Source organism: Lissotriton vulgaris, chromosome 8 (assembly GCF_964263255.1).
Source record: "Lissotriton vulgaris chromosome 8, aLisVul1.2, whole genome shotgun sequence".
In the NCBI taxonomy this organism is placed as follows: Eukaryota; Metazoa; Chordata; class Amphibia; order Caudata; family Salamandridae; genus Lissotriton; species Lissotriton vulgaris.
This window is the reverse complement of record NC_141696.1, coordinates 112468156-112484260: the sequence shown is the minus strand read 5'-3', so window position 1 is coordinate 112484260 and position 16105 is coordinate 112468156. Positions and strand designations below refer to the sequence as shown.

Genomic DNA, 16105 nt, shown 5'->3' with positions numbered 1-16105 from the left:
CGGTGTGACACTAACGCATTTTGAAGGTACATTACTGCATGCGAAAGGATTGTCACGCAAATCAGAGTATTTAAAAGCTGAGTGTAGTATTTGAGGTTGTCACTGTCAAGCCTGAGTGACTGTCAAGCCTGAGTAAAACTTAGAGTCTGTGGCAGCGTGCAGCCTGTTGCTTATGCGCGCTGCTCCAGCAGGCTTGGAGTTCAGCTAAGCTAAGGCTGCAGGCAGCTTTATTTCAGCTGCTACAATCTATCATGATTGAATCTAACTGCCGCAGCTCGACTCTTACTGGCAGGCTGATGTCATCACGGTGGGACGTCACTGTGGAAGCGCGCACAGTTTATTTTGGGAGCTCGATGCGGCTGGATAGTTTGCGGGCGGCGCAGCATGTCATCATCTTTCGAGGTAGCGCTGGCATGTCCTGCTTCCAGAGAGCGCGGGTAGTAATTAAAAATGTTGCTGCGAGCAGGACCTACACTGGGTTGCAGGCGGTCGGGAAATCATGGTGCTCGCCCCGTAGCACACTGCTATTATTATTATTATTATTATATTTCTTATATAGCGCCTGAATCGACCCCCGAAGGGGTATCTCCGCGCTTGCCTTGGGAACCCGTCCTGGCTTTTCCCTGTGAGATAGCCCCTTCAGGGCATCCCCAAGGTGAAAGCCAGGCATCCCGCCGCGGGGGGCCGTTGTGGAGATTAAGCAAGCGTAATGCCCAGAGTTGCAGAGTGTGAACCCATGATTAGGTCAAGCACCGAAGCGAGAATTATCTGAGTCCATGGACATTTGAGCTCAAGACCCTGCCGCGTCGGGAATTGAACCCTGGTCCCGGGTCTGACCTCAGCTTCAGGGTTTGCCTGCTCTAACAGAGAGCCACACTTCTCCACACTATTCGCACCAAACTAAGACCCGCCCAGCCCACTTGGGCCCATCGCGATGTGGGCCAAGGGAGGCCAGGAGCTAAATGGTCACGCCGCCCGCTGGCAGATTATTTCCGGCAGGCAGTCCGGAGGGCCGACGGTGAGAGGCTGAGGCTGATCGTCATCGGTGCAGAGTTACAGAGTCACGCTTCCTCAGCATGGGGCAGAAGAAGGCCAGAACTAACGTTGTAAGTTAACCAGCTTAGTCAAATTAACACAATGAATCATCACATAATGTAATGTTAAGAGAGCGCGTGACGTATTACTCCAGTACTGCTGCTGCAGCAAGCGCTGTGCATATAAAGTGTGAGTGTGATATCTAATTTTACTTAATTGTCTCCGTCATTAATAGCAGACTACCTCATGAACACTGGGGTGACGTCTGCCTGTGCCCGGTGCCTTTAAAGTGAGTGTGTGTGAGATTTCTCACTCTACAACCGCAGTGAACATTGCCGAGGGTCAGGTCCTTTCAGAGAGATGGGAATTGGATATCCCGAGTTACATCCACCCGGATGTTTATTGCTCGATCCACCTGTAAGAAACACTTCCCATGGTTCCATTTTTAACCATTACGTTAGAAAAGCTGCATTACCTTCACAGTATATCGGCATCCGCCTGTGGTGCTTTCTATTTTCGAAAAATACTCTGCCATTTAGAAAATGAAAGCTTACAATTTGCTACTTAAAAATCGGAAATCGGAAATGAATGCAATTTAGCCAGAACTGTACTTTGCACAGTTGAAAGGCAATATTTGATTCTCGGGTTTATTTAAAAGCAATGGCATTTTAACTTATTCCAAGAATAATGCATTCTTAATTGTGCATCGTGATCTCATGTAGTAGCAGGCAACCTTATGCAAAGCCCCCCAAAATGTCACTGGCTGGCTCAGACCTGTAACTTTCTCAATCACTGACCGAGTGTAACAGACTCTTTAACACTCATTTTGTGTTTCACCAACGTAACAGACACATTCTCGCTTCTGTCGTAGCCCTCATGGTTTTCTTGAGGTGATATTGTTACTCCCCTTCATACCAGCCATTTAACAGTCGCTAGACTGAGTGACAACCCCCATTCTATCTACCCTTTTTGGTACGAGCTGGCTGTTGCGCTCTCAGTCCGAAGTTGGACAATTGTTTATTGAAATGACTCTTTCGGAGGCATACATTGAGACATAAACAACAATCTGTTGCTTTTCGACGCTTTACCCTGGATAGTGCTTCACGTCTTTTTTAATTCCAACCAATGGTATCCGTATGTGTCCCAGGTGAGTCAAATATTAGATAGGAGTGTCTTTAAAGTCTCAGTAAACTGGACATTTTCGTCCATTCTCTCATTTTGATAGGAAGAGTTTCAGCCCATAGTAGTTAAGGGGGAACCTTACCTTTTTACCACTGAAACACTGCACAAATTTGTAAGCATTTCTTGAAGACGGGGCATTCTCTTGTGATTGCACCATGCACATTTCGGCCCCGGTTGTGGAGTGTGATATAAGCTGGCAATAACATTGTTTTAGAAGTAATACTTCCTGCAAGTTACTGCCACTGGAGAAATGTAGTTGGTGTGTGAGCCATACGGTTAATTACATGGGCCATGCATGCCCCTTTCAGATACGCACACTGTTTTCATCCCACTTAAAACCCTAATGTCAAGCTCTTCCATTTCTGGTGCTTTGCAGCACTTTTAAGATGATCTTAGAGATTCTCATTGCTTAATTGGCTGTAATTTCTATGTTTCCCTCATCGTCATTGCTTGATTTTGCTCGTGAGAAAGTGTCACTCATAGTCATTGAAATGTCACTCATAATTGCACTGAATTTCAGAACATGTCATTACATTTGTGTAAAACGTGTTATATATGTTTTATATGTTTAGCAATGTTTCCAAAATCTATGTGGTCCATTTTGATCACTATAAAACATGTTCTCTACTATGCACTGGAGCAGAATCTGCCTGTTCCATTACGTGCTGAAGAAGCACAAAAATAGGGCAAACCCGACTTTCCCTGTTATGGCCGCAGTCCAAATGTTCTGCAGTACGGCCCCATACTTAAATACCGTAATTTGACTTTCCTCATTTAGTTGATAGATGGCGCTCTTAGCCAGCACGCGCCCTCGTGGTCGGAGGCCTTGCCTCTGGGATTCCTGCTTGCCTGGTGGTGTCATTAGCATCCAGACTTCTTCCTTATTCAGAGAGTTGGAAATTGAATTAGAGGGGCCTGCTGTCCTCCTAGCATGATCTGTGCGAGTCTCGGCTGAAAGCATGTGCAGAGTAGGTTTATTCTTTTGTAAAATGTGCAGTTTGTAATCCTAATTTGCGTGCTGATGGCCCTAAATAAACTCTGTGGGCGAAAATAATTTTAGGTTCAGGTCTGTAATACTACACACAACCGACTTTTATTTGTCTTCATTTAAACGTACAATGTTTTCTTTTGCCTGTCGCGTGCCCCCTCTTTTGGACTCATTATTCCTTCCAGTAACAAGGATGAGCCTGTTTAATCATTTATATTGAGAAGCCAGCGCGTTTCGATCAGAAAATGTGTGCAAAACAGCAATCACCGTTCATAGGTCAAAAATATTGGGGTGATTAACATAGACAGGAAAATTAAGGCATGAAACTTAAGCGTGGGTGTTATTTTAGAAGATGATGGGACCGTGAAAAAGATGGACGATTATAGCAAATTTTGTACATATTTAGTTTTCCTTTAAAATGGGAACATTTAGACCCTGCTGGGTGTACACCTGTCTTTTGATGTGATTTTTAGGTCGCAGCCTAAGCTTAAGACATCTTGGGAATTTCAGAATGTTGACCTAGAAATGCATTCTGCCTGTTGCTTGCCACAAGCGTTGTGGTTTGTAACTCACATTTTCTGACTTTCGATTTGCTGGCTTTATTTACTTTAGGCTCCCATTGAATCAATCAAATCTAATTTATTAAGTGCAGCTTATCACTCGTGAGGGTATCCAGGCGCTGAGATCCAAGCTTTCTTTGCAGGTGGCATCAGTTAAATCGCCAGATCTGGAGTCCCCTTCTGAATGCCTGAAGAGAGGGTGAAGTCTGGTGGTATCAGTTAAATAGCCAAGTCTTGAGCCCCCTTCTGAATTCCTGAAGAAAGTGTGAATCCAGGAGATGGGAGAGGGGTGGGGGGTGGGTGGGGGACTGTTCCAGGACTTTGCTGTGATGAAGGAGAAGGAGTGCCCTCCACTGTTGCTTAAGTGGATGCGGGAGGTGTGAGCTAGGAATAGAGAAGCAGATCGCAGGAGTCTGGAGGGTTGCTGGAAGCTCAGGCGGTGGTTGATGTGTTCTGGTCCTTAGTTGTACAGAGCTATGTAGGCGTGGGTCAGAAAATTGAATTGCCATCTACCTTTTAGCCATGCTGAACAGCAGCCACGCTGGTATACAATATGGCTAAGATATATTGGCAAAGCCAATAGCTCTTGTATAGGAGAGACCTATTGGATTTGTCAATGCTTGTTTGTTTTATTAAAGGTCCTCTGGGAATTTGTTTGGTGAGAGCAGCCAAGAGCTCAAGGACAAGAGGTTTCCAGCAAAGAAATCCGAGTACTTAAAATTAGCAACAGTGGCACGTAAGTAGGCGTAGGTTGAGAGGCCGGCTTCAGGATTTCGGATCTAGGAGGGCCTTGAAGAAGAAAGGGTGGGCCATTAAGGTGAGTAAGATTGTTCAGAGTCTCCCAGAGCTGCATACTGTACCTTCGGCTGTTTTCTGTCTGCTAGTTTTAATTGTGTTTTTCTAGAGGTTTAAACCTATGGGCTTGAGCTCTTCTGCTCTCTTTATCTCTCCCTCCTTTCTCTTTTTCTCACCCACCTCTCTCCCGACTTCACCCGCCTTTCTCTCCACTTCACCCTGCTGCTCCGTTAACCTCACCCCATCTCACTCTCCTTTCTTCACCTCATCCTAAGCTCTCTCCTCTTTAGCTGCCTGTTTCCCTGCTGTGCCCTTCTCTTTTTCCACTTCCCCCTCATATTTCTCACACCTTTGCCCTCGTCTCTTTCTGTCTTATCCTACTTACTCTCTTTTGACCTTTCCACCTCTTCACTGTGTGTCAGTCTACTCTCACTCCACTTCACCCTGTTATTTCCACCTCACCCTTCTCTCTCTTCCTCACCCTTCTCTCTTCTTCGCCCTTCTTTATTCACCTCGCCCATTTCTCTGTTCCACACATGCATCTCTTTTGCTCACCCTCCTCTATCTTTCTAACTCCCCATCCTCGCCTCTTTATCATCCTCCTTTTTTCTCACTATCCTCCCTAATACCTCTACATCCTCCCTTCTATCCTTCTGTTTCTCTGCTTCCCCTTCCCCTCTTTCCACTTCCCCATTCTCTCTCACCACCACACCGTCTTCTGTCAGCCTCACCTTTACTGCTGCTGCTTATGGGGTAATGATTTTGTTTACGTAAATAAACGATGGCTGTGCATGTGCTTGTGTGGGTTGCATGGGTGTGCATAATCAGACTGGCACTTCCAAGTCTCTGGATCTGTTCTCCAATGGTAGTTTTTCAGATTCTAAACAGTGGCAGCACTAAGGCTTGGATTATACAGCGCACGCTCATGAGCACATATGAGTGCTACTAAGACCCCCAGTTATGCCTGTTTTAACTAAATAAGCGAAGTAACAATTGGATGAGCTCTCAAAGGTGGCATGCTGAGCAACGAGTCCAAACCAGACTTCAAAGGTGTGCCAATTTCTAACCCTCTCTACCTAGTGTGCCACGAGTACATCTTCAAAGGTTGACGACTGGACTTGTAATTTGATGACTCGTTTCTCAACCATTCTTTTGTTGTCAGTCTTTTGAGTAGAATGTATCTTAAGGGTAACAGTTGAAATGTACAGATCATGTGAGTGCCTCAAAATTGAACTCTCTCTCCTAAATAGGGCAGGTATGCTTCCTATTCTTTATCATTCTCCTGTATCACACCAGTCTCGCCCATTCCCATCACCCCCTCCTTACCTATCATATTGCCTGTCTATCAGTCTCTTTTCCTGCTTGTTCTAACACTATCACTTCACACTCCTTCTTTGGCCCATCCCCCTACCACTTGTCATTTGCTCTTGACCCTTCAATGTGACCACCTTGATTTCTCATCATCCCCATCCTTCACAATTCCCCATCCTCTGCCTTTACCCCTCTGTATTCCTCTCCCTCTGCTCACCTATTATCGCCCCCAACACTGCATCTACAGATCGTAGCATTTCAGTGTCCCTGACTATAAATAATTCTGTCTATTGAAAGAATTTGTTAGGAGAGAATTAATGCAGAGTCGCTGGTGCCCCAAACTGGGGTGTCTGTTCTTTAAGTTCTTTCTAATTATATTAGTTAGCTCTGCCTTCTGCAAACACCTCAGGAGATTGAGAGTGGGTAGGACAGTGGTAGCACTTATAGCGATTACTGTCATGGAACTGTTGCCATTGCTTTTCTTTGTGTTGTAGGCACTTGCACTGCTTCTTCCCATTCTGTATCTATTGTATTAGTGAAATTTGACAAGTCTTTTCACTTATGACGAGTCAAAACTTTGCAATTTTCAGTTTTTTGCTTGTTATTGTACCATAAGCATTGACCCTGGAATTATGCGATTCTGCATAGTTATGGTTTTGTCACATAATCCATCATCTGCTGTATAATATGCAGATTTTCACACAATAAAATATTGTTTCCAGCTCAAACTGATCAAAAGGTACTCAGAGCCCAGCTACACGTGTTGCTATGTTGTGGAAGGCCCTTTGCAAATGTTGACTGGTCACCATTCCGTTTGCTTTCTATTGCAGTTTTTTTAGTGTTAACTGGTACAAATGAGGTGTAACCCTTGCCCAAGGCAATGCCGTTATACATGAAAGTTACACAGTTAGGTGTTTGTAGCGAGGGTGCAGGCCTGTGTAATGTTTTCATTAAGAAAAAGAACAGACAATGCTTTTCTGTTGTGAATCGTATTTGTTTGGCCACAGGGCATCATGGGAGGACCTGGGTCTCCCACTAGAACCGGGTCTGGATCATATTGACCGAGTTAGGTTGTGGCATGTGTTGCAGTTGTGTCATGTGGCGAAGCGGGGGTGCATGCCATGAATAGCTGTAAGATGTTTAAGCGTGACTTGAAGAGCTAACCTACCTAGTGGCGATTGGGGGAGGTTGGATCTTTTCAGGGATTGGTGAAGATGACCTGAGTTGCTGACCTTGTACTGCCGCCATTCACATGTGCCTCCCCTCGCAAATGAAGGTAACCCTTGACGGTGTCTTTAGAGAAACCTTCTGTATGAAATTGAGGTACTGGTTGAGGGGGGTGAAACCCTACTCAAGCAGCAACGACAATTCCTGTCAGGTTGAAGTTACAGGTAACCCCAAATTAACCTGTGCTTAACCCTCTACCAGCTTGTCACAAAATAAGTCAGGCTTCACTTAGAGGCAATGTGTTAAGTATTTAGGCAGCACTTAAAATAGTAATAAAGTGAAAACACAACACAAGAAAAATCCCACACCAATTTAGAAAAATAGAGTAAAATGTAATAAAACTATTTAACACCAATACAACAAAAATGCAATCAGTAGAACGAGAAATATGCAGTTTCAAAGATTTGTTAGATCCTGTGCTAAGGATGCGTCATGCAGCCGCAATTGTGAAGAAGCTGCGATGCGAGGTCTTGTGTTGGAAATGCATGGTACAGCGGCAGTTCCAATAGAACCGTTGATGAGGTTTGCGATGCAAAGTCTTGCGCCGTCGACGAGGATGCTGTTGGTGGAGGCCTGCATTGTGAAGTCCTGTGTCAGGGATGCGTCGCACAGCAGCAGTTTCTAGGTGCTCCGGTCTGCAGTGCGAGTTCCTGTGTCAGAGATGCATTGCGCAGTGGCGGTTTTGATGCAGAGCTGCAACGAAATGCGTCGTACCACGTCAGTTCAGCCCAACAGACCACAGCTGGGCTGGCAGGGCTCCTTCAGACCCACTTCCAAGGGTCCAGGACTGGGTTGGCACCACATAGGGGGCAGGATTCATAGCAGACAGAGTCCAGAAGCTGTGTTCAAGGTGTTCAGATCCTTTTTTGTCCCTGAGAGTCTGATCAGGAGGCCAGCCAAAAATTCATTGGAGTCACTCTGGGGGTCCTATGTTGAAGATGCAGGTCCAGTCCTTCCTCATACAGCAGGGCAGCAGAGTAGCAATCATTCTTGCCACAGAGCAGCAATGCAGTCCAGAGTCTTTCACAGGTCCCGAACTGTACTGAAGAGTGGGATCAGGGGGTCTAGTATTTATACATTGTTGCCAGTCTTGAAGTAGGAGAAGGTTCCAGAGTTTCCACCCACAGAGGTGATTGTGATTTCTTGCCTCGCTGGCCTGGCCCCAACTTTTCAAGGGGCACAAAAGACTAGTGTGAAACCCCTTGTGAGTGTGCTGAGGCAGGGCTTTTGTGACGTGCATGTGTGGTAGGTGATAACTCCTCCCTTGTATCAAGTCTGATGGAACATCTGGCCAACAACTATTCCCCCTTTGTCTCACATTCTGGGAGCAATAGGCAAAAAGCAACAGCCAGCTACACCGAGAATGTGACCCAGGATGCAGGCATCAAATGATTGGGACAAGAAAATGCAAACTTTCTAAAAGTGGCATTCTCAGAATTTTTACTTAAAATCCAACTTTACCACTAAGGAGGGTTTTAATTTAGAATTCAATTCTTTATGCAACAAACTTGATATTCCTTCCTGCTCCCAATTAAATGGTATCACTTATTAAATGTAATAAGATAACCCAGTGCTATCCAATGAGAGCGGAAGGACTTGCAGTAGTGAAAAAAGAATGCAAGAGTTTTTCAATACCAGGTCATGTAAAAGTTAAAAATGCATGCCCAACTTTTGAAATACCTCACCTTGCCCTATGAGCTGTTTAGGGCCTACATCTGGGATAACTTATATGTATTAAAAACAAAGATTTAGGCCTGGCAAACTGTGCACACAGGCTGCAATGGTAGATCTGATACATGTTTGAAAGGTTACTTTTGTGCGTGGCACATAAGTGCTGCAGGCCCACTAGTAGTATTTAATTTACAGCCCCTGGGCCCAGGTAGTACCACTGTATTAGGGGCTTATAAGTACATTAAATGTTTTAATTGGGTGTAAACCAATGTTACCATGTTTTAGTGAGTGAACACATGCACTTTAACACTGGTCAGCAGTAGTAAAATGCACAGAGGCCTAAAGCCTTAAAAAAAAGGATCAACAAAAATGGGGGAGTGTTAGAAATGGGGGTCTCTAATTGGTGAGACCAAGATGGTGAAGTGAGGCGGTGCGGTGCCCAAAGGTCATGGTGCAAGCAGTGGCTCAGTTGCGGCAGCGTCGGCCGTCGTTAGTGAGACCAGGGTTGAGGTGCGAGATGCAGGCGGTGCTTTCTGGGGTGCCGTAAGCACACAGCGCCAGAGTCGGTGATGGAGTCGGTTGAGTTTCCCTTCACTGTGGCAACTGAAATAGCGGTTCCAGAAGCAGTACCCAGAGGTTGGTGAAGTCTTTGCAGTCCCTGAGACTTTAGAACAGGAGGTAAGCTCTACTTCAAACAAGCCCTTGGAGATAGCTCTGCACAAGTAAAGGAAAGTTCAGTCGAGTCCTTTCACTGCCCAAGGTAGAAGCAGCAACTGCAGGCCAACCCAACAAAGCAACAACACAGCAAAGGGGCATTAGTCCACCTGGCATTGTACAGCTCTTCTTCTTGGCAGGTTCCTTTATTCCAGCAAGTTCTAAAGTTTAGGGGGTTGGATCCCACTTTTTATAACCCAAAATCCTTTGTTGTCTGGAAGCAAAGAGTGTTTTACTTACCCATCCAGAACCCGTTCTGTCCTCCCTGGTGCAGCTTCCTGGCAGGAGGCGGAGACCGCATTGTCAGAGGCAGACAGGCCCGTTCAGGTGAAAGGAATTTTCCTCCCCCTACTCTAAATGCAGCTCAGTTCTATTCAGCCCAGGCCTGACCCATGTACACTCTCTGGAGCCACTGCACATCCCCAGCCCCTGCCACTCCAAAGCCAGACCGTCAATCCACAAACCCAGCAGAGGCACATTGGATGGTTGAGATAGAAAATACCTACATTCTAAAAGGAGTATTTTCAAACACATAATGTAAAAATCACCCTCACTAAAATATGCATTTTAACATTCTGAGTTCAGGCATACTAAACTTTATTTTCCTACCTTGTTTCCAGGCGTAGTTATGTTTATAAGATGTTATAAGCAAACTCCCCATTCTATCCTATGGGAACAGGTAGCCTTGCGATAGTGAAAAACGAAATTGGCAGTATTTCACTATTAGGACATGCCACTCACACCAGGGCATGTCCTACCTTTGACATACACTGCACCATGCCCACAGGGGTACCTTGGGCCTACCTTAGGGGTGACTCACATGTAAGAAAAGTGAAGGTTAGGGCCTGGCAAGTGGGTGCACTTGCCAAGACGACATGGCAGTCACAACTGCACGGAGGCACTGCAGTGGCAGGTCTGAGTTGCCTTTACAGGGCTACCTCTGTAGGTGGCACAATCAGTGCTGCAGGCCCACTAGTGGTACAAAAGGGGGTGGTGATGGACGGAGCATCTGAATCTATCAAACACTCACACCCAGTCAAAAGATCTGGGTTTAATCCATCACCGTTCTTTAGCCCACTCTGCCACCCCAGTTCAGACATGGCTATATACAAATCAGTCTGACCCTGTGCCTCATGGAAACAGTCCAGCCCGAACTGCCAAGCCATGTCTTCCCTGGACCGGAAACAAGCTTCCAAGGACCGGTTTCTGGCATTCCAGCCGTCTTCAACCCGGCTTGCTTGAATCCAGTGGCAAAGTGAGCAAGGGACTCACGTCTGAGCAAACCCTGCCACACTTGTGGCGGCCAAAATCAGTACAAAAGGGGGTGGTACTGGACGGAGCATCTGAATCAATCAAACACTCACACCCAGTCGAAAGATCTGGGTTTAATCCATCACCGTTCTTTAGCTCACTCTGCCACCCCAGTTCAGACATGGCTATATGCAAATCAATCTGACCCTGTGCCTCATGGGAACAGTCCAGCCCGAACTGCCAAGCCATGTCTTCCCTGGACCAGAAACAAGCTTCGAGGACCGGTTTCTGGCTTTCCAGCCGTCTTCAGCCCGGCTTGCTTGAATCCAGTGGCAAAGTGAGCAAGTGACTCACGTCTGAGCATACCCTGCCACACTTGTGGCGGCCAAAAGCAGTACAAAAGGGGGTGGTGATGGACGGAGCATCTGAATCAATCAAACACTCACACCCAGTCAAAAGATCAGGGTTTAATCCATCACCGTTCTTTAGCCCACTCTGCCACCCCAGTTCAGACATGGTTATATGCAAATCAGTTTGACCCTGTGCCTACCTTAGGGGTGACTCACATGTAAGAAAAGTGAAGGTTAGGGCCTGGCAAGTGGGTGCACTTGCCAAGTCGACATGGCAGTCACAACTGCACGGAGACACTGCAGTGGCAGGTCTGAGTTGCCATTACAGGGCTACCTCTGTAGGTGGCACAATCAGTGCTGCAGGCCCACTAGTAGCATTTGATTTACAGGCCCTGGCACTCTCAGTGCACTTTACTAGGGGCGTACCGGTAAATCAAATATGCCAATCATGGAAACACTAATCTATAACACAATTTACACAGAGAGCACATGCACTTTAGCACTGATCAGCAGTGATAAAGTGCCCAGAGTCCTAAAACAAACAAAGATAGGTCAGGAAAAAATAGGAGGAAGAAGCAAAATGTTTGGGGATAACCATGCAAAAGGTCCATTTCCAACATGGAGTAAGGCAAAACGTTTTGGGAGAAGACCACCCTAAGGCTGACTGGTCTAACACATGCCATCTGGAAGCAAGGAGGTTTATACAGGCAGTTGTGCAAGAGAGAACTAACAGTGCCTGCGCAATAGCACTCAATCGCTGTTTTTAGCCGCATGAAAACTACTTCTTCTAAAACTCAGTTTTGTTATCTGTAAAGTGTTCCTGCATAAACGTCTGTGTCAATGACCATAGAGACAGTAGACTGGCTACAAGACAGTCTTCAATCCACAGGCTGTGCCCTTCGAGATGGAGTATCCACCCGTTTAACATCCAGTTTTGATGTCTTCCTGCAACACTCCCCGGTGATGAGTAAACCCACCCTCAAGACAGACAGATTCACCAAGTGCCAGTGCTGTGAGTGCCATTGCCTCCACAGATGCCCTAGGGCTGGTTTTGCCACCGCACTTTGATGCAGCTGAATCCAGGAACGTCGATCTCTGGTCAGTGAGCTGGATAAACAGGTTTGAAATCCTGATGACTGTCTTAGGTGTCATGGATGACAAACATAACACATGACTTTTGTGGTATTTTCTGGGGCATAATACTTAAGACAGTATTATTGAGCTCCCAGAAACTGATATTGACACCTCTTCAGGTTTAAAAGACTGCTTGCCGAAATTATTTCTGCTAAAAAATGGTGCATTGTGAGCAATATATATTCCATTCCGCTCACCGGAATTCTAGAAAGACGATCCGTTTTGTCCGCACATGAAAGCATGCATGAAAGACTGTAAATTGGACAAGCAAAGCCAAAAGGAAGCACTCAACTTAGCAGATCATCGCAGGCTGTAAATCTTCTCTCTGAAAAACTTCTGCAGAAACTAAGGAAACTTGAGGGCCTTAAGACTATCGTCCACACTGATACAGCTTTGACTGCTTCTCTTTAGCCTTATGTGCTGGGTCTATCCAGGCGCCCTATAGCCAGTCACACATGGCCAGAACTTCTATAACCAAGATTCTCGTCTAATATAGCAAAAGTGGCTGATAATTGAACAGAACTTCACACCAGGCGAGATCTTCTACCTTGCTTCACACATGATTGAATGCCTGGCACTTTCTGAAATGCATTCAAAGAAAATATGAATAAAGAAAACTATACCACCGAGATGTAGAGCTTGTAAGGGTCACCAGCCTGCTCTTCCACAAGGGATTGGAGGGTTGGAAAGTCACAACAAAGTGCCAGGAAGGCTGCAGTGGAGAGTGGCACTGCAAGCATGGTCTTCTTCTCTCGGGCATGCCTCATCTTGGGATGTGAAGGTATGTACCATGAAGAGCAATTTCTTGACCGAAAATGACAACTTGTATTGGGCATTCACTTAAACTTGAGTATATTCTAGAATATATTGACTCTTCGAATAATGTGTTGCATTCAGTTGTTTCAGTTTATTATGAAAGTATATACAGTAGTTTCCTCCTGATGAAGGACTTGTGAGCGAGCACCTGAAATGCTCTTGTTGATTTACAAATTAAATATTCTTTAAAAAAAATTTTTTATCGTGGATATTCATGTAACAATTAAAAGACTCATTAACGCCCAGCACTGAGAGACTCTCTTTTACGTCTTTAATTGGTTTGTCTTTTGGCTCATAGTAGAGTTGTATTCCGCATGGAAATATCCTGTGGAAGCATATTTTTCACTTATCTAATTCTGTGATTAACTGGCGGAATTTTTTCCTTTTAGTCAGTGTGGTGTGGACTAGGTCTTGCACAGTAGGATATTCTGTCTTGGAAGCTGAAAGAGCCTTTCTTTCTGGCCAATGTAATTATTTGCTCTTTTTGCTGATATGACGTCACTTAGGTGACATTGTCTGTATGGCAACCTTTCAATCTTTGTTGTAATGTAAATTACGTAACCATAAGTCTCTTTCTGCGCTGCTCAGAGTCGTCACATCCTAATCTCTTATCCTTGGGCTTTCATGGCTTGTTTCTCTGTGCTTTTCCTTATCTCATTGCCATCATGCCTGCTGTCTCCCTTTGTAGGCCTCTTCTCCAAGTTGTTCATGAGATCCTTGCTTGAATCTGTTCTTTTAGTAGCGACCCTCCTCATTTCTTCTCCCGCTACATTGCTCTTCTTGCCGGTATGCCAATACTGTTGTAAATTCTTTGTGGAGTGTCCTTTGTTTACTGTTTGACTGCTGGAATTTCACAGCAGAACAGATTGCGTTCATTTGAAACGGTTCTGTATTAAGTTATCGAAAGCTTCAATATTAAACATGTAAATGCATAAGCGGACAATTCTTCAGAACACGTTTAATCTGGACTCCAATTCACCGATGGTTCTTTAATAAACTTTGCCCAGAAAGGAAATTAGCCTTTAACGTGTTTAAGTTTCAACATTTGTAACACTTTTTGATTGACTTCTTTCTTTTCTTCTTCCTTCTATCTTTGTTTGTCTTTCATTCTTTGTTTCATGCCTTTACTTTTTTCTTTAATTGTTTTTTCATTCATTCTGTCATTCCTTCCTTTCGTTCTTTTTTTTTCTCTCATTCTTTTGTTCTTTGTTGCTTTACTTTTTTCTTTTTTTTCTTCTTTCTTGCTTTTCTTTTTTCTCATTCCTTCTTTCCTTCCTGCTTACGTTCCTTTTTTCATTCATTCTTTCAGTCCTTCTTTCTTTTCTTTTTCCTTTCATTCGTTCATTCATTCTTTCTTTCTTTTTTCTTTCATTCTATCATTCCTGCTATGTTTCTCTCTTGCCTCATTTCTTGCCTTCTTTCTTTTTTAATTTCTTTCTTTTTTCTTTTCCTTTTTCCTTTTCTTATAGTCTTCCTTCTTTCTTGCTTTCTTTCTCATTTCTCTTTCTTTCTCTTTTGCTGTCATTCCTTTTTTCTTGCCTTAATTCCTTTTAGTACCTGTCTTTCTGTCCTTCTTTTTTTGCCTTCTTTCTTCCCTCCCTTTTGCCTTCCTTATTACCTTTTTTATTTCTTTCCTTCTTGCCTTCCTTCTTTCTTTCCTTCTTCCCTCCTTGCCTTCCTTCCTTTCTATTTCTCTCTTTCCTGCTTTCTTCTTTCATTTTTTTGCTTCTTTTTTTTCTCTCAAAAGAAAGAGGCTGACAGCCAATTGTACAACAATTGGCTTTTTTAGGTCTGTGTTAGCCAATACTTGTTTATTTTACTAAAAGTATATGTATGACATATTTACTTATAGGGGTTTTCAACTACATTTCATCCATTTCTCTGTACATATGTCATTCACATTTTTCTCGAGCCCACTCCAGCATGTAACAAGGGGCAAGGCAGCACCCCACTTCACTGGGGTTATGGCATCTTTGGTCAATATTTTTTTTTTTAGATTGATAAACTCCCGGCAGTTTCCCAAACGATAAAGTTTTGCAAAAGCCATGACAAAAAAGTTATTGCCAAAAGGCTAGCGGTTCATGCCAGACCTATTGGTTTGCCAATGCTTGGTTGTTCTGGAATTGAAATAAGCCAAATAGTTAGTTAATATATGCTGTGACAAGGATGTCATTGCTCAAGGTCAAACATGGCTTGTCTCGTTTCCCCTATATAATTCAGTAGCATATGCGATCCAAATTGGTTCATCAATTTGATACATAACTCGTACACTAATAGTGCTACCATTGACTTTGGCAACCATTTGCTAAAAGAGGCGAGTCAGCTGTACATCCCATGGGAAAACTGTTGAAACTGTGTACGGTGCTCCAGGCGTGTCTCTTATTCGGGTCGTTGCACCTATTCTTGTGAACTCGCATACAGTAAAACTGGAGAAGGCCTACTATGTTGGATCTACATAATCTGGTGTTAGTTCTGTTTACTTCCAGATTTACAAGCAGTGCTTCCTATAGGTTACCAGAAAATCTGATTAAAATCGCACACAATACTTTCTGAAACCAACCCTAAAGAACCATGGCAAAAAGCATTTGTATTTTTTTATCCGTCTTGTTGCCAAGTGAAAAACATCTCCAAGTGACTTTAAATTCTATGTCGACTGTGCGCAGGTAGTGTGTTCTTGCGAACAAGGAGGCTTCTGTATGCCTCTAAGTTAGTAACATCATGCCACTGTTAAATTCAAAGTTATTATTGGTAGTAGATGCATGAGCGCTGGTTAGCATTGTCTACCGTTGATTGACTTGTAACAGCACCAAAGGGCGTGTGAAAGTACTCTGTATGAGAATAGTGTATGCTTTGTGTCCTTTTCTTGTCGTTTTTACTTGCCTGTTTTTGTCTTTAATTTTTCTCGTAGAGGAGGCACTGCTTGATGCAGCCAGGACTAATAATACACAGGAAGTCAACAGGTAGGACATTTAAAGAATTTCTGTTTTTGATTATATGTAATAACGGAAATTAATATCCGACATGAACCGTGGTGTGCAGTTTAAGTCTCATCATCACTGTAAGTCAGTGTT

The 16105-nt window shown here is 44.1% G+C and overlaps 1 protein-coding gene across 1 annotated transcript in view; it reads left to right on the top strand.

Annotated features, from left to right (window-relative positions):
- Positions 1–16105, top strand: part of CLPB (ClpB family mitochondrial disaggregase) — a 1391731-nt gene that overhangs the window by 26459 nt on the left and 1349167 nt on the right. The window contains exon 2 of the mRNA XM_086933782.1: positions 15943–15994. Within this exon, the coding sequence (XP_086789908.1) occupies positions 15943–15994 (52 nt within the window). The remainder of the gene's footprint in view (positions 1–15942; positions 15995–16105) is intronic.